General features: G+C 42.8%; 1 protein-coding gene across 1 annotated transcript; it reads right to left on the bottom strand.

The window, feature by feature from the left end:
• Positions 1–4,274: 4,274 nt before the first annotated feature.
• Positions 4,275–10,703, bottom strand: LOC135983083 (uncharacterized). The gene is made up of 2 exons (XM_065592534.1): positions 10,114–10,703; positions 4,275–9,961 (listed from the first exon to the last, which is right to left on the bottom strand). The coding sequence occupies exon 2, from the start codon at positions 7,455–7,457 to the stop codon at positions 6,348–6,350; it is 1,110 nt and encodes a 369-aa protein (XP_065448606.1). The 5' UTR covers positions 7,458–9,961; positions 10,114–10,703; the 3' UTR covers positions 4,275–6,347.
• Positions 10,704–26,637: the final 15,934 nt, after the last annotated feature.

The raw sequence follows: 26,637 nt of genomic DNA, 5'->3' as shown, positions 1-26,637 counted from the left end.
AGGTAGATAGAGATAATACAGAACATACGTCTGAACATCCACGTACTCCCACCATCTCTTGCAGAACAACCTGAGATGTTAGCCATGATCTCCCTCATCACCATCACCTTCCTCACCATCACCAGTGGCCATCATTCTGGCACCTCTCAAGGGCTACATCTCTTTCTCCTCCAGCACACAAGCTGGGATAGAACTTTTATAATATGTTCTGCTATGCCTAATGCATATATAGGAGAGATTTTTCCTTATTTGTATTTCCTCACACTACTAATGTTGGGGTGCCCTTATCCTATAGGTTAATATATTAATGATCTCAACTTATTATCATCATGTCAGTTGGTTACCATGGCACTCTGGTGGTCAGATACCAGCAGATGTTCCTATCCTAAAATACCCAAACGTTGGTGTTAGCTCATATTCCTGTGGTTGCCTGGTGTCATTGCATACAAACTTTCCCCTTAAACACTCTATCCCCAGTTCCCCAAAACTCAGGGATGACTGTTGGGCCATTGATCTATGCCAGAGTTCATAGGCCTCAAGCCTTGTGCTAACTGCTGAAGCCAATGCCTTACAGGATACAGGCCTGTAGGTTTCTTGCATTACTGCTGAATAAAATAAATGTTAAAGCTAGCTCTATGGGCTACCCAGGCCCTAGCTCTGCCCCTCCTCTAGGGTTTCAAGTACTTTTGTGGATCTGAGCCAACATGCCTAGTCCCACCATTCATTATTTGCACTGGGTATTCTCTGACCACTCCTACTTTCCCCAACCATCGTAGTGAAATTGCTGTGCAGTGAAATTGTTGCAGTAGTGCATCACTCATGTTTTCCTCTTTTGCTTGGCTTTGCCAGGTTCTTTTTCTACTCACTTGCATTGCTGTTCTTTGCACTGTGATGAGCAAGCTGCAGGAGCAGATGATCTTTACACTGTTGTTATTTGTACATAATGTGTTTGGTATGGAGCTCACGTATGTCCATTGTCAATCTCCTATCACTACTAATGGACAGAAAAAAAACATGATTTAGTCTGTTTGCATGAATAGCTCTCAAGGCTAGACATATCATAAGGACGCAGAGGTCAGTAAAGAACTTGACTTCAACAACAGGTAAAGCTTTCCTCCGTTCTCTGCTTACTGGCAGTTGAACACTATCTAACTAGGAACCTCAGAAAGCTGTGGACAAGAAAGAAGGTTTATTGTACATATGTAACATGCCAGCTCTGTTGACATTCTATATTCTTATGGAGTTAGCAAGCACAAATCAGGTCAGAGGTAGGTACGGGGCACTTTATTATCCACATGTCTGGGAATTATCAGTACCAAGAATGTGACCCAGTATTACTGCACCGCTGATTAGCAAGCAGGTTGTACTTCAGCTAGAGATTAAAAGACCAATTGTATAACTTAAGTAATACAAATGAACATTAGTTTATAGACTGATCGGACAAATATTCTTTTGAAGAAGTTCACAATGAGATTCAATCCTAATTGCCAACACACCTGCTGTCTCAGTTTAAACTTGATCGGAGTGACAACTGTATTATCAATAGTGTTGGCTCTATGTCAAAACTATCCACTGGGGATTACATTGATTCCACCAAACTCATCTGATTAATAACCAGCTAAGTGGTCCTCTGTTTTATAAATCAAGCTGTATCGTGGGACAAGAATAAATTGGCATATGTTGCAGACATACAGGATATAATATTTTGAAACCATTCAGTCCCAAGGCAGGCTAAACCTTGTATTATAACAACCATATCCTGTATAGCTAAGTAAATCAATGCATTCTTTATATAAAGAAGTCAGACCCCTAAGTGAGGTCTAAGCATCTGGCCCTCGTTATTCACACTAAATTAGATCAAAGTCTGCAACCAGTTGACCTCACTGATGATTGCACAGGTGTAACTGAGGGCAGAAAATGCCCCAGTAGTGATCATACATTTAATTATCTTCACTGGCATAAGATCAGCCTTTGCCTCCCTCATCTCCACAGCTGTGCTGAGCTCAGCTCTAACATAGTTGAGAATATTTAACCCATTCACATGGATGTTGATTCCATGTGACTGACAAGTGCCAGAGCTGACTCAGTTGTTTAACAATTTCCTCAGAGCCTGCAGAAATTAGATGCAAAATTAAATTTGCCTTTAGTAGTAACCACTGTTTATTGCTTAGCCAAATTCTGCTCTTAATTATACCAGCATACATCTGTGATAATTCCACTGATTTCAGAGTCTGGCTCCATATGTTCTGGTTTTAGCAACTTATGCTACAAGATGTCACTCTTACAGCCTGTGGAAGTTAATGAGACCTGCAGAGGTACAAGCAGAGCATGTTTCTGCTGTATTGTTTTGCAAGTGATCTTGTGCCTCAGTTTCACAGTTGTACGCAGTTTCAGCTACACAAATACAAGTTGAAGCAGTGGGCAAATTACTAGCAAACTGTACAAAGCCCTCTTCTTCATTTGGGAACTAGATATGCACCTAGAAGGTGCTGAGACCCTGAGCTGCATCTGACTAAATTTTCCACTTTCATTTTTATACATAAGTTTCATGTTGTTATTATTCTATTACTTAGTTTATAATTTAAATATATAGTTTTGGGCTGTAGTCCTGAATAGACAGGTATCGGTACTACTGAAATGCCTCTGCCCATGTGACTTCTCACAGACTGTGTATGCAAGGTCATGCTGAGCAGAGGACACCGTTTTAAGAACAAAATGGCATCCTCCACGCAGCAAAAGTGCCAGAATGCCATTCCAATGCATTTCAGCCCCATTGCAGTCCTCCTCAAAGGACAGATCCCTGCATAACCCACGGCAGACCTCCAGAAGTTCAGGAACCCCACTTTTGGAACCACTGGTCTAGGGTTAGGGCTTGAAACAAAATCAAGAATAGATATTGAGCTGTTCTTATAAAGAATTTATGGACAAAAGTAGTGGAAATGCAATGAGATTGACTGAGCTTGTGAATTTCCACTGAAATCTAGCAAGAATGGCAGCACTCGTGAGACTTTAGCCTTATCTAAAGGAGAGCTAGACAACAGGTCCTTTCCAGTCTTTGAATGCAACCCAGAACAAAAGCACTAAGCGTCAAGTTAGGATCTGGCATTTGAAATTCAAGCCTCCTTGAATTCTAGGGAGTTTGAAGTCAGTGTTGGCCTATCTCTTGGAAATGCTATCAGCAACAGACCAGCAACCCAGTTTCAGTTGCTGCTATCTGTCTATTCATCGTCTCCATGATGGTGTACAGAATGAAGTGTGCTCAACTGGAAAGCACGGGAGTCAAAGGGAAGCCAGTTTCCAGGACAATTTCATCTGTGTCAGATGTGTAAGGTGAACCAATACAATACTAAAGATATTCGGGGTGCTTGCTGACAGCCTGACACCAAGCACAGCCACTCTGAAGAATTGTTCACCTTGAGCAATGTCTTATACAAGTACAAGAACATAAAAGGTCAAGTAATAATGTCAGGTACATAAAAGGTTGTTACAAAGAGGAGAGAGGTAAATTGTTCTTTTTAACCTCTGAGGCTAGGACAAGAATCAATGGGCTTAAACTTACTGCAGCAAGGGTGGTTTAGGTTGGACATTAGGAAAAACTTCCTGTCAGGGGGTTAAGCACTGGAATAAATTGCCTACAGAGGTTGTGGAATCTCCGTCATTGGAGATTTTTAAGAGAAGGTTAGACAAACACCTGTCAGGGATGGTCTAGAGTGCAGGGGACTGGACTAGATGACCTCTCAAGGTCTCTTCCAGTCCCACAATTCTATGATTTCAGGGCCACACCTATTGGAAACACATTTTATGAATGCTTTAATCACAAAACAGTTCCAAGGAGCTGAAAAGCCGCCTAAAACTTGGGTTTTACTCTAAACTATCGGAGGTGACCCTCTCTGACAAAATCTTTGGGGTGGTAATTGCTTCAAACACCTTTCAGCTGTGGTCCAGTTATGCCTTTTGGAAGAAACTTAAATTTAGATATTTTAAAAGAATTAAAGCAGAGTTAATGTTCTGCATTTGTGTATCAGCACATCGTCACCACCAATGGAGAAAGGGTGAGGATTTTTGTTTCAGCATAGAAACTGGTTAACACAGTGAGATGGCCAATGGCCAGGCATAGCATGGAGTCACATACTGAAACCTCATGTCTATATGTGTCTCTATTGCTCCTCCCAAGAACAAGCAGTAATGGTGATAAACCATCTACCTGTTAGCCAAATGGGCTCGTTTCCCCCTGGAGCTGCCCAATTACCCCAAGGAGGCACGGGAGTCTAGAAGACGGCTTCAAGTTTTTATTGACCAGTCAGCTGAGTGGGTGCTCTCCTCGGCTAATGCCAGAGAGAGAGCCCCTTACAAGTACAGAGCAGCCTTTTTATACCTAGCAACAAACAACTTAGCATGCATACCTGATACGTATATGCGGAAGGAACATTTCAAAAGGCCTTGTATGCAGATTGAGAGAGAGACAAGGGAATGGATACATAACAGGATGCGGTTTAACATTTTACTTGAACTTATCACCTCTTTCCTTAGCACCCCCCTTCTCTCCCCCCCTGCACTCCACTCTGAGGCATATGTGTTAGACTAAAATAGCAGTGCCTGTCTGTCTCACCTAGGCTGGTGGTTTGGCCACCTTGTCTTATCGCATAATCTTGTTGCACAGAGGGCTGCAGCGGGTATTTTGCAGAGACAGCCGTTGCTCCTGATATGACAGCTGGGCTTATAAGCAAATAGTTGACCTGTTGCTCTAACAGGATTCTCCCCCCTTAAAAGCATTTTGAGAGCTTTATGGCCCCCAATCTTCAGCCTTCACCGGCTGGTACAGTGCTATCATTTGCTGGTATACAATTTGATTAGTCATTCGTCTGATCAGTGCCACTATACAGGGAGCAAAGCAAGCTAAGATTAATAGGGTTACAATAAAGAATACAAAGAGGAGGAAGCCTTTTCGAAGCCATCCCAGTTGCGGTAACCAGGAAGTAACCCAGCCCATATTCCACCCTCCCCAGGTTTGGACGGGGACATGGGCTAACTTTCTCATTTCCTTTGTTAGCTGCTTTACCGCTTTTCCATTATCGTCAATTTGTAAGCAGCAATTAGACTCATTTAATTTTGCACAAACCCCTCCTTCCTCCGCCAGTAAATAGTCAAGGACTATATGGTGCTGATAGATTGCACTCCTCATTTGGGTTGATTGGTGTTAGACCAGAATTGTTTAAAAACCCCATACTCGAGTTCCATTCTGATTCTGTCATGCCCATTGAAACCACCATACCACGTGGTCCTTATTAGTGGTATTGTCTAGCTGGCAACTCGGGAATAGGGCATCGAAGGACCCATCCCGTCCGTAGGGTAGTATTGTTTGGAGCATTTCACCCAACTATTATTGGTGAGCCTCACATGGGTCTGGTTCCTTCGCCCCTGATATCTAGAACAGTCATACGGACGACAATAAGGGTCCCAACAATCAAACCCTGGGGATAGAGTCCAATCACACTTGCTTTCTCCCAAGTACACTCCCTCCCGCCTTGTTCGATTAAGGCAGAGAATACCCATTCCAGAAGAATAAAGTCGCCAGGGGCTACTATCCTCAGTCCAAACCCCCGTTCCGTTGTGGACTATACTCAAATTGCTGAGCCACCATTTGGGCTGTACCGGGTGGGCTACCCAAGGCCATTTATTTAATTCCCCGGGGCCTCCACACACCCAACAGTTACTGAGGTTAAAGGATTTTGCTATTGTCTCCCCCAGCTGTAAAAACCTATTTTTCCAACCATAATAGTGGTGGAAGTACATAAACAAAGATATTAACAATAATTTCATTATCTTTTTCTAAACAGTCCCTTTAGTCCGTCCAGTTGCTGATACTCACAGGTGGAGTCTTCACCTGTGCCACCCCGGGCGTCCGGAGCCGGGGCGGGCAGAGGGCTGGTGTCCTCTTCCGCTGGTTCAATCTCCGGGTTAGGGTTCAGAAACCGCTTTACCCGCGTATGGTGTGTCCATTTGTCACTCCCAAGAATTTTGACTGCAGTTTGGCTGATGAGCGAGACAGTGTGTGGGCCGTCCCACCGTGGTGTAAGGGGGTCACGCTGCCACTTTTGGAAAGGGTATGTGGCCCATGGCCGGCCTCCCATTGGGGTGGGAGGGCCACACCCCTTTTGGTTGGTTCGTTGACAAACAGGGCAATTACTAACAATTCTCTGGGCTTCCATGTACATGCCCAGCCCCTTAAGGGATCGGGTGGCCAAATCAACCGGTGCCCTGACCCCATATGTCCCTCCTTATGTATGTGCCGAAGAATTTTCTGAAGCACTGGTCGGGGGACATAAATCTCCCCCCCCTGGTAATTTCTACCATCCAGAGGGAACCTGCCGGGCCCCCGCAGCCTGCGCGTGGCACACTTCGTCAGTTGTGCATTGGGGAGGGGAGTTTTGAACTTCCGTATCTTGAATCAAGAAGAGCCATGAGGCCCCTTCCCGTGCGGCCTCCTTTGCGGCCTGATCAGCCAATTGATTATATCTACGTTGTTCGGCCTCCGGGGCCCTTCCATGGGCCTGCACATGTATTACAGCGACCCGGAGGGGAAGCATTAGGGCCTCAAGAAGTGTTTTGATGAGACTCCCATGTTCGATTCTTTGACCTGACGCTGTGATAAATCCCCTTTCTCTCCACAGGGTCCCGTGAGCATGTACCACCATGTAGGCATAGCGACTATCAGTATACAGGTTAATAGTTTTCCTGGTCCCCAACCGGAGAGCCTCAATAAGAGCCACTAGTTCCGCTGCTTGGGCGGACAAATTAGGACTAAGTTTAAACTTGTATACTTCTTTGTCCTTAATTACTACTGCTGCTCCGGTATACCTTTTTCCATCTATCACATAACTGGACCCGTCAACGTACCCCTCAATTTCAGGATTGGGCCAAGGCAAGTCCAAAAAGTCAGGGCAGGGTTTGGTTTTCTGTTGTAAAACTTCAATACAGTCATGAGTGGGACTAGTCTCATGGGAGACTCGAAGATCGGGCAATAGGATAGCTGGGTTGAGGGAGCGAACTGTCCTAAAGGTTAAATTAGGGGCTAGCAAGAGCCCTACTTCATATCTGGTATGTCGGCTGGGATTTAGATGCTTTTCCCCAGCACCTGTCCCCAGTATTTGAGGCACCCCGTGGGGAACCAGAACCTCAGTGTTCCCCCCCAGGGTCAACTTTTCAGCCTCCTGTACAAGAAGAGCGGTGGCTGCCACGGCCCGTAAGCAGGCAGGCCACCCCTTGGCAACAGGGTCCAACACCTTTGAGTAATATCCAATGGGTCGCCAGGTTGGCCCCGACCTTTGACACAGAACTCCAGAAGCTACCCCTCCCCTTTCATGAACGTATAGGGTAAATGGTCTCCGGGGGTCTGGCAGGGCTAGAGCGGGAGGCTGAACCAAAGCCCTTTTTAGCTCTCTAAATGCTTTTTCCATCTCTTTGGTCCACGTCCAATGGAGCAGACCTTCTTTAGTTAAAGATTCATACAGTGGTTTGGCTCTTCCCCCGTAGTCAGGGATCCAGAGCCTACAAAAGCCAGTCAATCCCAGGAAGGCCCTTAATTCTCGGGGGTTCCGGGGTTGGGGACAATTAAGTATCACCTGGATTCTTTCTTTACCCAGACTACGACTTCCCTGACACAAATAATACCCGAGGAAAGTGACCTGCTGCTTAACCAGTTGTGCTTTTTCCTTTGAGACCTTATACCCCTGTGCCCCAAGGTAATTAAGGAGCTCTATAGTTTGCTCTTGACAGGCTGCCTCTGTTTCAGTACTTAAGAGCAAATCATCGCAATATTGGACTATATTACATGAAGGGTGTTTAGCCAGGAATGGGCGAGGTCCCTTCTTAACTGGCTACCAAAAATCTCGGGTGCACAGGTAAGTCCCTGTGGGACAACGGTCCAAAGGTATTGGGCTTTGTAGTGGGTATCTGGGTCCTCCCACTCGAAGGCAAACAGTCTCTGAGACTCCAGATCAAGGGGGATGGAAAAGAAAGCATCTTTCAAATCTATGACAGAGAACCAACTGTGATTTTTGGGAACTTGGCCCAGAATAGTATGGGGATTCGGGACAACTGGATAAGGGGCCTCTATTAACTTGTTAATCTGTCTTAGGTCCTGGACCAACCGATACTGGCCATTAGGCTTAGGCACCCCCAGGATTGGGCTATTGTATGCGGACGTACCCTCCCTGAGCCATCCATACTGCAGAAACTTTTGAATCAGAGGTTTTAACCCGATTCTAGTGGTCAACTTAAGAGGGTATTGTCGAATTCGGACCGGCCTGCTTCCTTCCTTGAGGAAAATATGCACTGGGGAAGCATTCCGGGCCCGAGCGACGCCTCCCTCCTCCGCCCAAACCTCAGGGTTAACTCCTGCCAATTGGCTCCCTCCATTCCTTCCCGGAAATTCCGGAGACTGATTTCTAGCGCTTGTCAGGGCCATCTGGTAATTGGAGGAGTGCTGTTTAGGAAGTCTAACTTCCATAGTCCCATTGTCGAATGAGATTTCTGCCTGCACTTTAGTAAGGATATCTCGACCGAGGAGCGCGATGGGACAAGAGGGACTGCAAACAAACTGGTGGGAGATTTGACAGTCCCCTATTTTCACTAGAAGAGGCAAAGTTTTTTTTTTTTTTCCAAAGATGTAGTTTGTCCCTCTATGCCTTGGACCATGGCACGTCCCCGGGCTCTACCTCGGGGAGCCTTATTCATGGGGAGCAAACTAAGGGTGGCCCCAGTATCAATAAGGGCTTCTATTGGGCGGCCCTTCACTTTAAATTTAACCGTGGGATCCAGACTGGCAGCTTGTGCCGCCAGGAGGGGCCGCTGGGTCCCCCGGCCCCCCTTTCCTCACATCCTTCTCTCAGGGCCATGGCTAAAACACGGGCCCCTTTTTTTTTCCGAGAATGGGACATTCTGTTGTTTCCAATTATATAGATCACTAGGGGTAAAGGGAACATATACCATAGTGAGATTGTCCTCAGGGGCTACAGTTTCCTGCAGTGGACACAAATAATTCTGTCGCAGGGGCCCTTGGATTACCGGACCATTAAGGTCTTAATACTTTGTGATTTACATTTCTGCAACCATAGGGGAGGATTGGCCACGAGGTCCTGCCAAATATTTATATAGGGATATTGGTTCCTATGCCCATCTCGGGTCACAATGGTATGTACTGCTTGTACAATCTCTGGTTTAAGTGTTCCTCCCTCGGGCCATTCTACCCCAAATGTCGTCCATTCAAGAGTACAAAATTTTACAAGATTGTCTTTACATAATACAATTCCATAATCAGCCTGGTGTCTAAACGCCTTCCAATTTTCCAACATACATGCCAGGGGTGTCCCGGAGAAGGTGCTTTGTCCGGACCCCATGATGCTTTATCCAAAGTTTTCTCTCTTTTTTTTTTTTTTTTTTTTCCTTCGAAACAACAATATCAAAAGGGAAAAGGGAAAGGTATCAGATATCCACTGGGTCACGAGGTTTGACTGACCCCCCTTGCAATCAAGATATCCTGGTCACCGGGTTTCCCCTCGCAGGAGTCTTGGGGCGGCTGAAGTCAGTTTAGCCTCAGACCTGTCAGTGGCACTCATTCAGCTTTCACACAGATCTTTTAGTCAGTTACAATCTCAGTTTCCAACACATCATTAAAAAGAAATACAGAATTACCCATCCCAGAAACAAGAGTAATCCCTGAGATTACTCCAAGTCCCCACAATTATTACAAACGACCCATAGACTTGTGGACTAAGTTACATTAGTCATTGGCCATTACTCTTTAACGAAAAACACAACAACAAGACATTTACAAAACGACAATAACGTTATCCACACCTCGGGGGCGTTATTCCTCAAACCCGGGAGGCAAACGCACTTTCCGCCCGAAGTGGCCGCGTCAAACAAGACATTTACAAAACGACAATAACGTTACCCACACCTCGGGGGCGTTATTCCTCAAACCCGGGAGGCAAACGCACTTTCCGCCCGAAGTGGCCGCGTCAAACAAGACATTTACAAAACGACAATAACGTTAACATACCTTCCTGTATACAGGTTACCTAGGGGATTTCCACCATGTCCGACCCACACCTCGGGGGCGTTATTCCTCAAACCCGGGAGGCAAACGCACTTTCCGCCCGAAGTGGCCGCGTCCGGCAGTCAGACTTCCCCTCCTTCTGAAGCCGTCTTGCTTCCGTGTCCTTCAGAGTTCTCTTCAGAGAGGACGCAGCCGCCCCGGCCGATTGTGACGATCTGAGGCCCGAGCAAACCAACAACTCGAGGTGGCCACTCCTCAGGATCGCCCTCGGCCGCCGGTCAGCGCCCTCTACAGGGAGAGAAGTCCCATCTGGGGTGCCATTGTTAGCCAAATGGGCTCGTTTCCCCCTGGAGCTGCCCAATTACCCCAAGGAGGCACGGGAGTCTAGAAGACGGCTTCAAGTTTTTATTGACCAGTCAGCTGAGTGGGTGCTCTCCTCGGCTAATGCCAGAGAGAGAGCCCCTTACAAGTACAGAGCAGCCTTTTTATACCTAGCAACAAACAACTTAGCATGCATACCTGATACGTATATGCGGAAGGAACATTTCAAAAGGCCTTGTATGCAGATTGAGAGAGAGAGACAAGGGAATGGATACATAACAGGATGCGGTTTAACATTTTACTTGAACTTATCACCTCTTTCCTTAGCACCCCCTTTCTCTCCCCCCCTGCACTCCACTCTGAGGCATATGTGTTAGACTAAAATAGCAGTGCCTGTCTGTCTCACCTAGGCTGGTGGTTTGGCCACCTTGTCTTATCGCATAATCTTGTTGCACAGAGGGCTGCAGCGGGTATTTTGCAGAGACAGCCGTTGCTCCTGATATGACAGCTGGGCTTATAAGCAAATAGTTGACCTGTTGCTCTAACATACCCAGGAGCACTGGCATTAAAGCACCAGCTGGGGCAAAGAATTCCTACCCAGAGCCCTGCTGAGCTTTAACCCTTTTGCGTGTGACCAAAGCCCAGTTGCTCAGGCTTCTCTCACTGTTGCAGGACTGGGCCCAAGAAGAATAACATAATTCCAGAACATGCCAGGCATCACTCTGGGGTAATTAATGACGACGAGGAAATTCAAGACAATTGGCAGAAATAGATGCATGTTGCCTCTAGACTTCCTTATTGCATCAAAGGAGAGCGGATAATAAACAAAAATGGACTAATTTAATTGTAGGTTTCAGAGTAGCAGCCGTGTAGTCTGTATCCGCAAAAAGAACAGGAGTACTTGTGGCACCTTAAAGACTAACAAATTTATTAGAGCATAAGCTTTCGTGGACACTACAGCCCACTTCTTTGGATGCACTCTATATGCATATATGTACTCTATATGTACTCCTGTTAATTTAATTGTAACACTCCTGGGTATTAAGCATACTGACATACCTGGCTCTTCATAGAACCATTTTGGTACACAAACATGCCAATGGACTGGAATGCTGGGAAGAGTGACACTGACAGTAGCTACATTTTAGCGACTGGAACTGTCTCTTCCTGTCTACATGCAGCACTGAGCACAACGGAGACCCAGTCTCAGGTGGGGCCACTAGTATCTGCTGTAATAGAAGTAGTAGCCGTTCCTGAGCAACTCACAAGAAAAAGCAGACACAAACCAGACATGGCAAACCCGCGGGAAAAAATGCAAAAATTAGGCTTGTTTTGGGCTTAATTGGCTTGTGAGTTGCTTGTTGGCTAGTTTTTGGCTTGTAGCTTGTTGCTTCTTTTTTCTGACTGGCTCCCGGCAAGCAGGGAAAAGGGGGGGGCAAGCAGGGGCAAAGGGGGGGGAGGGGAAGAGTCAGGGGTGCACAGCGGGCCCACCACAGACCCAGACTTCACACTGGGGGAATCTAGTCACATAGAGTGTTGGGGTTCTTAGGGATTGGCTTGTTTTGGCCTTGTTTTGAAATGGGATTAGCTTGATTTTTGGCTTATTGTGAAAATCAGGATGCTTATTTATCGCATGAAAGTTGGCAACTGTGACACAAACATTTTTAAAGGAGTCTAATTTTTATTTTCTATGCTGAAAACTATCCTCTAAATTATGCTTCATCTGCCACTAAAGGACTTCCTCTAGAATCGAAGGTGCTTTGCTTCACTAATAATTGAGGGATTTAATAGACATGCAGAGATTTGAAGTTGAAGCCAAGGATTATCTTGCAAATTAGATTAAAACAAAAACAAAAACAAAAAAACAGTGCCCACAGAGTTTCTCAATACAAGGCCTAATCCAAAACCCAGTGTACCAATGAAGACTCCTATTAACATGAATGGGTTTTGGATGAGACCCATAGTCCACAAAGAATGTTTCTTACCCAGTAAAATAGGCTTGGCTGGCTTCTGCATCCCTTGGTTATGAACTGTGCATGATGGGACAGGGCTTCCATCTAGTGGCTTATTGTAGGATATCTGTTTTTCAGGCAGCTCCGTTGCCCTGCTTTATATAATATTAAATTCTGGTATTTTGAGAGCACTGTGGTTGTGGTGCTACTGATCACACAAACTAACCAAATCACAACACAATAAAAGGCACATTGAAAGAAATGGCTGCTAAACTGCTCATTTTGCTTTGATCGTACCAGTTGCATTAATGGCAAAGTTATCCATCTGAGTCTGGAAGCAATTTGGCTTCCTCACTGAGTTTAAGCTTAAAATACGCACAACCTTTGGTTTAAGCAAATCTAGTATCACTAAGCTGCAATCACTTATATGGTAACTTGGATAGATTTGCTCACCCTGGGACAGAAGTGGGTTTATATTACTTACGTTTAATAGCAACTTGGCATGTTTTTTGAATATTTATTGTTTGTATCTTTGCTATTTATATTCAAGGAAATAGGAACTGCCCCTCTAAAGTAGGGTAGGGGCATTTGAAGTGGGACCTTATGGGGACCTCTCAGCTGTTTCATGTTGAGAAATCTGCATCAGTTTGGGGACAGGGGGACTCAGCTTGCAGAAAATTCCCTTAAAAAAAGGGGCCACAACTTTAATAATGAAGATATCCTTTAAGAAACTAAAGCCTGCACATTGTACTGTAACAGACATTTCATACACATGGAAGTGGAGGGCCAAATACATCCTAGTGCTCAGTGTTCATGAGGCATCCTGGTGATATCATCCATGGCTCTGTGCTAGTGGAAAGATGGGTCACTGGTTAGGGTGCTTTCCTGGCTCTCAGAAAACCATCGTTCAATTCTCTGCTTTCCCACAAGTTTGGGTAAACCTTCCTATCCTTCATTTGTGAAATGGTGATAGTACTTTACCTGCTACCTCACAGGGGTGTTGTGGGGACAGAGATGGTGGGGTACTCAGACACTATGTAATGGGGGTCAAATAATATTGAAGTTAGATCACTGCCCAGAACAGTGACACACAGCATTTCCCCTTGGCAAAACTCCTTGACAAACCACCTCCTAACCAAACAAAGATACAACTCCTGGCCCTTACGGGCTTGAGCTTTCCAAACCTCTTTCACTTCCCTTCAAGTTTGCCACCTTTTTTCAGAACAATGACTCGCATGGATGGCTCTCTCAAGTCTCACCTCCTGTCGGGGAAACAAGAAGCTAACCCTCCTTCCTGCAGCTTCTTCCTGGTTCCTGAAACCTCTCTCTCACCCAGTAAAAACTTCAGACATACAGTCTCCCTCCTAACTGCCCTGAACTCCTTCCTTTAACTCCTGAGCCTGACACACTGTAGGTGAGAATAATAGAGCCCGCACTTGCCCATTAACTCATGAACCCCTTTCTCAGCTCAGAATTCCCTTCCATATCTCTTCTGGAGCAATCACACAGGGCAGTGGACCAAGTCATCCTATGACAGGAGAGTAATCTAATAAAGAGATTACAGCTCAGTGATTAGAACACAGGACAGGCAGGGATATTTGTAACTCTGTCACTGACACCTTACATGACCTTGGGCATGTCACTTGACCTCTCTACAGCTCAATTTTCCCATCTGCTAAACAATGCTTTGAGGAGTCAAGTGTTTTTTTATTCTTGGACAAAAGGCATTATATACATGTAAAATATTATTAAGTGTTATTACTGTCTTCTCTTACCTTTTAATTTTAGCACAGACAGTGGCTACATATGGAGATGGTCCATTTGGCATGATCAATAGCCCAGTTCTCCTTGGCAGATGAAATAACACACAAGACAAAACAGTTGCCAAATCCTGTTTAGGTAGCTGATCTTTTGTATTTGTCTAAAAAATACCATCTTAGCAAACATGCTGCCAGTTTTGCTTTCGTTACCAGGTCTGCTTTGCCAGGACATGATGAAGAGTCTATGATCCTCAAAAGCTGACCTACTGTCTTCATGCATTTTCATTTATCCATGAAAGATGCAGTCAATAAATCTATGGTGCTGTTTGGACCAAAGCAATTGTCCCAGTCACCTTTGATGTGGTTGAGGAGCATGGTAGTCTATGTTCTCCAGCAAGCAATTTTGGCACCACTGTCAGTCTCTTGTTTAGGACAGGGAAAGAATGACCTCAGAGTTCCTGCTGCCATGCATGAGCATCCTTGCTCATAAACACATTCTGCTCTGCTCTTCCTGGAGAGAAAAAATAGCGGTCTTGAAAATTATTGTTATACATGTAAGTGGTATGAGCTCATAGATTCTAAGACCAAAAGGGACCATTGTGATCATCTAGTCTGTCCTCCTGTATAGCACAGGACATAGAATTTCCCCCAAAATAATTCCTAGATGATATCTTTTAGAAAAACATCCTATCTTGATTTAAAAAGTGACAGTGATCCACCATGACCCTTGGTAAATTGTTCCAATGATTAACTACTTTCAGCGTTAAAATTACACCTTATTTCCAGGCTGAATTTGTCTATCTCTAACTTCCAGCCATTGGATTGTGTTATGCCTTTCTATGCTAGACTGGAGAACCCATTATTAAATATTTGTTCCCCGGGTAAGTACTTATCGACTGTAATTAAGTCACCTTAACCTTTTCTTCATTGAGCTAAATAGATTGAGCTCCCTGAGTCTATCACTACAAGGCATGTTTTCTAATCATTCTCTGAACCCTCTCCAGTTTAGCAACATCCTTCTTGAATTGTAGGCCCCAGAACTGGACATTGTATTCCAGCAATGGTCTCACCAATGCCAAACACAGAGGTAAAATATCCTAACTACTCCTACTCGAGATTCCCCTGTTTATGTATCCCAAGATCGCATTAACTCTTGTAGCCTTTTATTTTATTTAAAGTTAAAATACATATTGTTTGCATGTGCCCAGTTTACAAAGCAATCTAGATCACTCTGAATCCGTGACCTCTTCATTATTTACCACTTCCCCAATTTTTGTGTTACACTGCTCTACAGCCAAAATGCTTCTGAAATAAATGTAGTCAAACTTTACTAATTCTGGGTCACTGAGAACGAAAATGATGCTTAAAATTGTTGATTGGCTCTAGTTTTCAAGATATGCTATTGGGTCAGTATATACGACCCTTGACTTGGGAATGGCAGAGGATAAGTGAGTTATAAAGGGAAGGGATCTCAATTTAAACCAGAAATGACTAAAATACATCTTTGACTGGATCTATGAATAAATCTATGACTGGGTTTGGACAGTACTTGCTTTTTAGGCAAAACAATGAATGATGCAATCTGAAGCTGGTATTGCGTCATACATGATATGAATTGCATCATGTTATTCCTAGAAGTCATGGATGATGCAATCATAACGAAGCTTACATCACTCTGCTGAACAAATTGCCATATATCAGCTCTAAAAATCATACAGTGTCGTGCTCTCTTATTTGTCAGTGTTTGATTTTGCAAAGGGATACATTTCTGTTTAGCCAAAGTGAGCAGAGATGCCTCGTACTTGTGTGAACAGTGCAGATAACTTCTGCTATGTTTGTGGTGAAATTACTTTTGCATCACAAAAGCGCAGTATAACCACTATGGTTAAGAAAGCCTATCACCTTTATTTTGGCTGCAAAATTGGAGATCAGGACAAGAGGTGGGCCCCACACATATGCTGCAACACTTGTGCAACAAATCTTCGCCAGTGGTTGAACAGGAAAAGGAAATCTATGCCTTTTGCAGTGCCAATGATTTGGAGAGAGCCAACAGATCATACCAGCAATCCAGTTGGGAACGGTGTGTCAAAGAAGAAAAAGTGGACTGTGCATTATCCAAACATTCCATCAGCTATACGCCCAGTACCCCACGGAGAAGGACTGCCGGTTCCTGATGCACCAGAATCATTCTCACTTGAGTCAGACGAAGAAGAGGAAGAGGATGAAACTTCTGGTCCTGAACCATCAATGTCACAGGACCCACATTTTCTCCCATCCTCCTCCTCTGAACCACACCTCATAACACAAGGTGAACTGAATGACCTTGTCAGGGATTTGGAACTACCCAAGAGTAAGGCAGAGCTGTTGGGCTCCAGACTACAGCAGTGGAATCTCCTAGCAGGTGATGTTAGGGTTTCCATGTTCTGTGACCGTCAAAAGGATCTTGTCCCATTCTTCTTCATGGAAGGTGATCTTGTAGCCTGCAACAACATCGATGGTGTGATGGCAGCCCTCCACATCGTTCACGATCCAGATGAGTGGAGACTGTTCATTGATTCATCGAGGACGAGTCTTAAAGCTGTTTTACTGCATAATGGCAATGTTTTGCCATCAATTCCAGTTGATCATGCAGTCCATATGAAGGAAACCTATGACAACATGAAACAACTTTTGAGGTGCATAAACTGTGACCAACATCAGTGGCAGCTTTGTGGCGATTTGAAGGTTGTTGCTCTCTTGCTTGGTCTGCAGACTGGATACACAAAGTACTGCTGTTTTCTCTGCGAATGGGATAGTCGTGCAAGAGATTCCCACTACATCAAGAAAGATTGGCCACTCCGACAGTCATTGGAGCCTGGGAGGAAAAGTGTTCAGCATCCACCACTTGTTGAATCAAGGACGATTTTGTTACCACCCTTTTTGCACTCTCATCTAGATTTTTTTCCACCGAACTGTGGAGCAGTGAGCGACAAGCACGGCGAGCGATTTCACCAGGACATTGCAACAATGGAGAAAGGCTATCAGGGCAAATGGAGCCCATCAATGCTTGCAGACTATTGCTGGACAGTGACAAGACATGCTCCATTTAATGATTACAAGAGACAAGCCAAGAGGCGCCGAGTAGACACTGAATAGGACTAAACTATGTACAGAATAGTTTTTTGCCTTTTGTTTTCAAAATCAATTTTATTTATAAATGCCCTTTTGCTGATTTTTAAAGTGTTACATAAACAGGACAAGTGAAATATTATCATGTAAAGCAACCATAAACACATGAAAAGACCTAGGTTTACAATTTATGATTAAAACTCAACTATCTACACAATATACATAGACATAAAATGTAAAAACTTAAATATCTTAGAAACAGTAGCCAATCAGTTGTTTTAATTGTCATATTTGAATTTAGCACATCAAAATACATAATAAATAGCACATTTTATCTCTGAAGTAGACGACTTCTCAAAAATTGTAGACCAGTGTTATCTGCAAACTTTATCAGTGATGGTTTCCTTCCAGGTCATTAATAAAGATGTTAAATAGCGTAGGGCCAAGAACCAGTCCCTGTGGGACCCCACTGGAAACAGACCCAGTAAATGATGATTCTGTTTACAGTTACATTTTGAGAACTATCAGTCAGCCAGCTTTTAATCCATTTTATATCGATCTAATTTTTTAATCAAAAATGTCATGCATACCAAGTCAAACACCTTACAGAAGATCAACACCTGATGTAACACAAAACATATGATAACTTTTTAATGAGATTACATTAGTTAGACATGATCTATTTTCCATAATCCTATGTTGATCTGCATTAATTATATTACACTCCTTTAGTTCATTATTAATCGAGTCTCATATCAGCCACACCATTATCTTGCCCAGGACTGCTGTCAGGCCTATATTTAACTGAGTCATGTCATGTACCCTTTTTTAAAATTGTCACAACATGAGCTTTCTTCCAGTCTTCTGGAAATTCCCCAGTCCTCTAAGACTTACTGAAAATAAATGAGCTCACATTAATTCCTCTCCTCCATCGGAAATGTTCCAGAATAAAAAACAAAAGAAACAAAGGATGAGTAAGACCTGTAAGAGCAAGGCATTCTCACGCTCATTAATTTAAATGTTTTGTGTGTAATATAGACCTGACATAAGCCTGGTCTATACTTAAAATTTAGGTCGAAATAAGTACGGCAGTCAGGGGTGTGAAAAATCCATACCCCCTGAGCACCACAGCTATTCTGACATAATGCATAGTATAGACACCGCTAAGTCAATGGAAAAAATACTTCTGTAGGTGTAACTAGCATTGGTCAGGGAGGTGGAACAGTAATGGGGAAAAAACCTTCCTTCGCTGTAGTCCACATGGCATAGTTACAGTGGCATCCCTACAGAGATGCCACTGTAGCGCCCAATGTATAGACATGATGACGTAACCTGAGACTGGGCTGATACAGTGAAGCAGGGATTTTTCTAATGTCTATAAACAATCAAACAAGCATAGAGTAACCTGCTTACATTGAACTCTGATACACAGGAAGCCTGGGTTCAATGTGCGGCTCTACCACAGATTTCCTTGTGTGACGTTGGCAAGTCACTGAAGCCACATTGGTGAGATTTGATGGGATTCTGTTCCCTCACCCGATCAGCATAACTCTTGGAATCAGCTTTTCAGCCCGAGTTTGAAATTGGCTGAGCACACGTATTCTCTAATATTTGCTTCAAATTAACCTATATCAGTGAACATCCCTGCCAGAGAGCACATTTGCTAGGATATTTGTGGACAACCAAAGCAAAAGGAGCTGAAGCAAAGTCCTTTTTTTTTCCTGAGTGATAAATATACCATAGTTTAAAAAAACAACCCATGCAAAATGGAGAGGAATAGCTATCCTAATAAATGAAAGCGTCACATGGGTGTCCTTCTCTCTGTAAACTTTAATGATGTTTTACTCACAATAATATAATAGAGGAGTTGTATTTTGGTTGCAAGTAAACACATAGTCAGTTGGAGTACATCAGATTCTTTAAACTGATTCATAAATGTAACATTCCCACCATCTAGCCATCATTAATTCCCGTGACTTTGTCACCTATGTGTCCTCTTGTGTTTTCAGGCATGTTTAGCAAGTAGCTCTTTTGCCTTATCATCACTAGCTAGGACAGGAAGACAGACTTTCACTGCAGGAGACTGAGCTTTTAAAGTGTTAAATAATAATAATAAACAAGGCAAAAGGTCCCACCACACAAGGAGTAGTAGCACACTTTACTGCAGCTTCAAAATAATTACCACTTGCATGGTGTTGTGCAACCATTAACTGACTGATCTTCACAATACCGCCATCGAGTAGATAATCATCATTACATCCTTTGTACGGTTAGAAGAACAGAGACACAGGGAGTTTACAAAAGTCAGGGTTAGGATTAAAATTCAGGTGTATATAGCACACAGCCCTGTGCTCAGACCTCTAGACTATATGTGCTTGAAGTAAGTAGGAAGAGACAGAGGCAGCAGCGCAAATGAGCCATACCAATGGAAAGAAAAATACAATCACTGGATGTCCCAAGACTTAAATGGTTCAGTTTTATATCTGCAGTGCAGACAGAATTTCAGACAGTGCTTACTGGGACCTGGATATGGCAATAATCTTGTTTTACTTTTTAACCTGTCTAGATTCTGTCTGATAGCACTTGAGCCCAGTAACTCTTCACAGGAGGTTACTGATCTTCTGTTTGAACAAATTAATTGTGGTACTTTGTTTTGAGTGAGTAACAATGTTTGATGTCATTTTCCTTGTTAAATATGGTTATCCCTACAGGTATGTACTTTTTCCTATAAGTGAAACTGTATCAACATGAACTCATCTTTTTGTCTCTTATGCTAAAACGCACACATACAAAATGTTGACCACTGAAGTTTGAGAATGAGTTTTGAGCTGAAAGGACAACAGAAATTACATTTCATTGTCCTTAACATTATTTGAGTTGTGTAGAATGAACAACCTGTTTTAATTTAGATGTAAAAAAGCTAATATTTCACATACAGTTGTAACCCATAAATGTAAGGACAACCCAGGGATTACAGACAAGTCACCGTAACTTCAGTACCCTGGAAGATAATGGAGAAAATAATTAAGCAATCAATTTGCAAACATCTAGAAGACAATAAGGTGATAAGTAACTGTCAGCATGGATTTGTCAAGAACAAATCATGTCAAACCAACCAACTAGCTTTCTTTGACAGGGTAACAAACCTTGTAGATGGGGGAAGCGGTAGATGCGGTATATAACTTGACTTTAGTAAGGCTTTTGATATTGTCTTGGCCTTCTCATAAACTAATTAGGGAAATACAACCTAAATGGAGCTACTATAAGGTGGATGCATGATTGGTTGGAAAACCATTCCCAAAGAGTAATCAGTGGCTCACAGTCAAACTGGAAGGACATAACGAGTGGGGTCCTGCAGGGATCAGTTCTGAGTCCAGTTCTGTTCAATATCTTCATCAATGATTTAGATAAAGGTCTGGACAAACTGGAGAAATGATCTAAAGTAAATAGGATGAAATTCAATAAGGACAAATACAAATTACTCCACTTACGAAGGAACAATCAGTTGCACACATAGAAAATGGAAAATGACTGCCTAGGAAGGAATACTGTGGAAAGGGATCTGGGGGTCATAGTGGATCACCCGCTAAATATAAGTCGACAGACACCGTTGCAAAAAAAAAAAGCAAACATCATTCTGTGATGAATTAGTAGGAGTGTTGTAAGCAAGACACAAGAAGTAATTCTTCCGCTCTACTCTGCACTGATTACACCTCAATTGAAGTGTTGTGTCCAGTTCTGGGTGCAACATTTTAGGAAAGATGTGGACAAACTGGAGAAAGTCCAGAGAAGAGCAACAAAAACTATTAAAGGTCTAGAAAACGTGACCTATGAGGGAAGATTGAAAAATATGGGTTTGTTTAGTCTGGAGAAGAGAAGACTGATAGGGTAAACTGATAACAGTTTTCAAGTACATAAAAGGTTGTTACAAGGAGGAGGGAGAAAAATTGTTCTCCTCAACCACTAACGATAGGACAAGAAGCAATGAGCTTAAATTGCAGCAAGGGCAGTTTTGGTTGGACATGAGGAAAAATTTCTAAACTGTCAGTGTGGGTAAACTGTGGAATAAATTGCCCATGGAGGTTGTACAATCTCCATCAGTGGAGATTTTTCAGAATAGGTTAGACAAACACCTGTCAGGGATGGTCTAGATAATACTTAGTCCTGCCATGAATGCAGGGGAGTGGACTAGATGAAATCTCAAGGTCCCTTCCAGTCCTACGCATCTATGATTCTATGAAATATAAAATCTTGTGGAGAAGTTAGATTGAGTTTAGCAATTGAGACATCTTGTGAAAAATGATCTCCATATAATTTCTAACAAAAAGCCACTCAATAATAGTCAAGTAATCATTTGGATTGATTGGGTAAATAGCTACTGGAAACAAACCTGGCAAGAAGAGAAAAATCAGCCTTTGCTTGAGAAATTCTTTGGTTATTAAATTGTTGTACTTCATGTTCATAATATTAATCTGTATATATGCATTATTGAAGAAAGTTGCAATAATTCATTTTCTCCAAAAACTGCATTGTTGTTCACTAGATCTGAGCAATTTTTGGTATCTTTACAAATTTTGTTTATTCTTCTTTAGCTTAAACAATTCATTTAACAGTTCTGTTTATTTAATAGGATGATTTGCTGTTATATTTTACTATTTAGTGCACTGGACACATAAGTCTGAAGAGAATGATAACATTTTTAAGTGTACATCTAAAAGGTCACTGTCTTGATACCTGGGCTGAGGACAGTGACTGAAGAGTGAAAGCAATGTTCTGGCACAATCAGATAAGTGAAGCAGTATGACATCAGAACTTATATCAAAACAATTCCTCTAATACTAGCACTTTGTACATCAACAATATCATTCACCTTCACATTTCAAAATTAATCCTCACAATACCTTAATGAGTGTGGCACATTTAAGTATTATACGTATAATGCAGACAGTTATACTGTGGCAGTCAATGGGATTTGGAGGTGTTTAGGCTCAAATTCTCAAAGGTATTTAGCTACCTCCCATTGAAGTCTGGATCCAAGTAATTTGCACCGGATACACACAGAATGTCAGTGGCAGAATTTAAAATAGAACTCAAGTGTCTGGTGCCTAGTCACCTGCACTAACCCCTATATCACACTCCCGGCCTGTGGCACAACACTGAATAATGTGAGTCCAGAAAGCACTTTTGTATAGAAGCAATATGTCCAGAGGTGACATTGTAGTATCAGTTGCTGATGAGTGATCATGGGTGTAATGCCATTCCCACTGTAGAGCCATTCTGTGGTGCTCTAGAGAGTCCCCTTTAAAAAAATCCAGATTCTTCCTTAGAAAAATTCTTACCTCAGTATTTACAGTAGTGCCTGTATACTTTAGATAGAAGACTTAGTAGGGAATTATGCTATTGCCACAAATGCTGAGGCAGTGTCAGTTGCTTACCTAAGGGTACTCTTCACTACCTGCCAGATCGGCAGGTAGCAATCGATCTATCAGGGATCAATTTATCGCATCTCGTCTAGACGCGATAAATTGATCCCCGAGTGTGCTCCCCGTCGACTCCGGAACTCCACCAGAGTGAGAGGTGGAAGTGGAGTCGACGGGGGAGCCGCGGCCGTCGATCCCGTGCCGTGAGGACCCAAGGTAATTTGATCTAAGATACGTCGACTTCAGCTACGTTATTCTCGTAGCTGAAGTTGCGTATCTTAGATCGATTATGCCCCCCCTCCTCCCAGTGTAACCAAGCCGAAGGCAATTAGAAAGAGTTTAAGTGTGGCTACTGTATTTCCATGAGAGATAGAAAGTGTGCTGTGATGAAGTAATTAAGCTAGTGGGTAAGCGAGAAAGCTAGCTGGGCGTGCCAGAAAGCAGTTGGGTGGGTTAGGTACATTAATGTCAATGTTCACTGAGGTCAACATTCTTAGAATGTTTGCTGGTGCTGTGCATCCTGTGCTGGAAAAATGTGCTCTCGTGCTTTGTTTTTAGAGACTCTTGTACTAATGTGACTTCCAGATGTTTCAACTATGGCCCCTCTCAGTGCGAAAACATGCTGGGTAGGAATCAGTCCTTGGTCCTGATTTCCAGCTTCCAGGCAGACTATATTGATGTTGGCTCATGCCCCAGATGATTTGCTGTCAAGTCAAATTAAGAATGCAAAAAAGCAGTGTATTGGTCTGTCAATTTGTTCAGTCACTGATCGCATTCATATCCCATAAGCCAGAAAAGAGCAGCTGTGTTTACATCCTCATAGTCCACCCTCCCCATTCTAATTAATTATGGCCTGTTGATCACCCTCTGAATACAGTACAGTTCCATTGAGAGGAGCATGGATCCATGTAATTATAATTCAGATCCAGAATCCAGCACACAATGGACAATGAAGGAGTCCAGGGGTCAGATTCTGCCCTCACTTTGGGCACAATGTTTCAATGGGAGTTAAGGGTTACTCACTGCTTCCTGAGGTGCTCAATAGCTTGCAACATCAAGCTCTCTCACTCGATGAAAACCCACTGAAATCAATGGGGTTGCACAGCGATACAGTTGGAGAATTTGGCTCAAGAATTTGTTTGGATTGGAACGTATTACATTTATGCAGTACCCATCACCCTCATATCTAGGTAGCTAACAGCAACCAAAATTAAGCAAGGGGAGTTACCCAGCTCCTCATCCTAGCACATCACCCCATCAGCACTGTCTACAATAGCTCTTTCTTGCAAAAATCACCCTAGTTTTCTAGAGACTAACAAATTTATTTGGGCATAAACTTTCGTGGGCTAGAACCCACTTCATCAGGTGGGTTCTAGCCCACGAAAGCTTATGCCCAAATAAATTTGTTAGTCTCTAAGGTGCCACAAGGACTCCTCATTTTTTTTGCTGATACAGACTAACATGGCTGCCACTGAAACCTAGTTTTCTAAATTCAGAACAATTTTTGCCCTTTACAATGACTCTTTATTATATAACCAAACCTTCTTATGCTTAAAGCAAGATTCTATCTGATGTGTGCCGAATTCTCCATGATGTTTTTAAATTAGAAAGCTGATACGGAAGATATTGCACTATGCTTATCAGTTGGGAAAAATATGCCTGTGATTATCTCCTCTGGCCACAGCATGGTGCTGCTGTTCATAAAAATTGCCCTGAATAAAAATTCATCCAACAATTACATGACCTTTGGAGATGGAAGGTTGTTCATGACACTTCTGGGTAGTTCTTGAGAGCTCTCATGTGATTGATAGTTACTATTTCCTGCGTTTTAGACTGCAAGTCTGATCTCAACTGTGTGTTAGGGCTTGTGATAAAGCGTAAGAATGGAGACAAGGGCCCTGGCTAATGTCACATAATAGTATTTTAGGTGAGATTATTAACAAACTAAACAATTGATCTATGCTGTGGATGTGATTTTGGAATAATTATTGATAATAAGCAGAGTCAATTCAATTCCCTCTTCACTACTCGAGGGCATTCATTTCGCTGTTGCAGTTCAGTATCAGCCTAGTTACGCCACAAAGGAATATTGTGGGTCTAATGTTGCACTACAGTACAGCTGTGCACACACACACACACTGGAATTCCTCCCTGAGGAATTAGGGCCCCAATTCAGCAAGGCATTTAAGCATATGCCTAACTGTAAATACATGAGTAGTCTCATTGAAGTCAGCGGCATTATTCACTTGTTTACAGTCGGGCATGTGGTTAAGTAAATTGCTGAAGGTGCCCTAAGAAGGAAAGCAACATTTTCCTTCATCTTCCTTGAGATGATGATAAGTCAGCTTTCAAGCACATATTATTTCTGAGCTCTCATTTGAAAGATTACGTAATCCAAATACTTTGATGAGTTTTTTCTTATTTTGACAAAACCAAGACATGAGGACATGCAGGAAACTGTTGCACTGGATCAGAAAAATGGAAGTTCAATTAAAAAATAGTTTATGGGAAGCAGAAAATAGATAGTTTATTTTTTTCAGCTAGGAAAGTCAAGTTATGTATTTGTGAGCATTTCTATAGTGGTCATTGTGACGGGTTGGATCACAGAAACCCCCTTGGGAGCTGCCACCTGACGTACCAAGACTACCCCTGCTTCTGTTTCCCCTGCCAGTTCAGGACTCCAGTACCCTGTCTTGCTGAGCCAGACACTCCCGTCTGCTCCAACACAGACCCAAGGTCTGAATCACTTGCCCCAAAGCTGCAAGTTTACCTGAAAACAGCTCACAGAAGTGTGCTTGGGCATGTGAGTGCTAACGACAACTCCCAATGGGGTCTAAACCCAAATAAATCCGTTTTACCCTGCATAAAGCTTATGCAGGGCAAACTCAAATTGTTCACCCTCTATAACACTGATAGAGAGATATGCACAGCTGTTTGCTCCCCCAAGTATTAATACATACTCTGAGTTAATTACTAAGTAGAAAGTGATTTTATTAAATACAGAAAGTAGGATTTAAGTTTTTCCAAGTAGTAACAGACAGAACAAAGTAAGTCATCAAGCAAAATAAAATAAAATGCGCAAATCTATGTCTAATCAAACTGAATACAGATAATCTGACCCTCAGCGATGCTTCAGTAAGTTTTTTCTCAGGATGGACACCTTCCAGGCCTGGGCACAATTCTTTCCCCTGGCACAGCTCTTGTTCCAGCTCAGGTGGTAGCTAGGGGATTATTCATGATGGCTCCTCTCTCCTCTTTGTTCTGTTCCACCCCTTTATATATCTTTTGCATAAGGCAGGAACCCTTTGTCCCTCTGGGTTTCCACCCCCCTCACTGGAAAAGCACCAGGTTAAAGATGGATTCCAGTTCAGGTGACATGATCACATATCACTGCACGACTTCATTGCCCACTTGCCAGCACACACATATACAGGAAGACTAACAGGTAAACACAGCCATCTGCGGATAATGGTCCTTGTTAATGGGATTCATCAAGATTCCATGTATGCAGCCGAAGAAGTGGGCTGTAGTCCACGGAAGCTTATGCGCTAATAAATTTGTTAGTCTCTAAGGTGCCACAAATACTCCTGTTCTTTTTACGGATACAGACTAACACGGTTGCTACTCTGAAACCTGTCATCAAGATTCCAAACCATCATTAATGGCCCACACTTTACATAATTACAATAGGCCCTCAGAGTTATATTTCATATTTCTAGTTTTAGATACAAGAGTGGTACATTTATACAAATCAGATGATCACACTCAGTAGATTATAAGCTTTGTAATGATACCTTACAAGAGACCTTTTGCATGAAGCATATCCCAGTTACATTATATTCACATATTATCATGTTTTTATAAAACCATATAGACTGCACAACGTCACAGTCATCACTGTGGCAGATGAATGTATGAGATATGCCGGGCGCTCTAGTATAAATCTAAAATGAGCAGATGCCAGGAGAGGAAAAATTGATTTGACTCAAATATTCAGAGTGAGAGCAGCTTTGTGC

Source organism: Chrysemys picta, chromosome 4 (assembly GCF_011386835.1).
Source record: "Chrysemys picta bellii isolate R12L10 chromosome 4, ASM1138683v2, whole genome shotgun sequence".
Taxonomy (NCBI): domain Eukaryota; kingdom Metazoa; phylum Chordata; order Testudines; family Emydidae; genus Chrysemys; species Chrysemys picta.
The sequence above is the reverse complement of the archived record's forward strand: the minus strand, read 5'-3'. Positions and strand labels throughout refer to the sequence as shown.

Excerpts from the sequence above, each read along its gene's own strand:
- LOC135983083 (XM_065592534.1), bottom strand. The coding sequence starts at position 7,457 with ATGGAAAAAGCATTTAGAGAGCTAAAAAGGGCTTTGGTTCAGCCTCCC.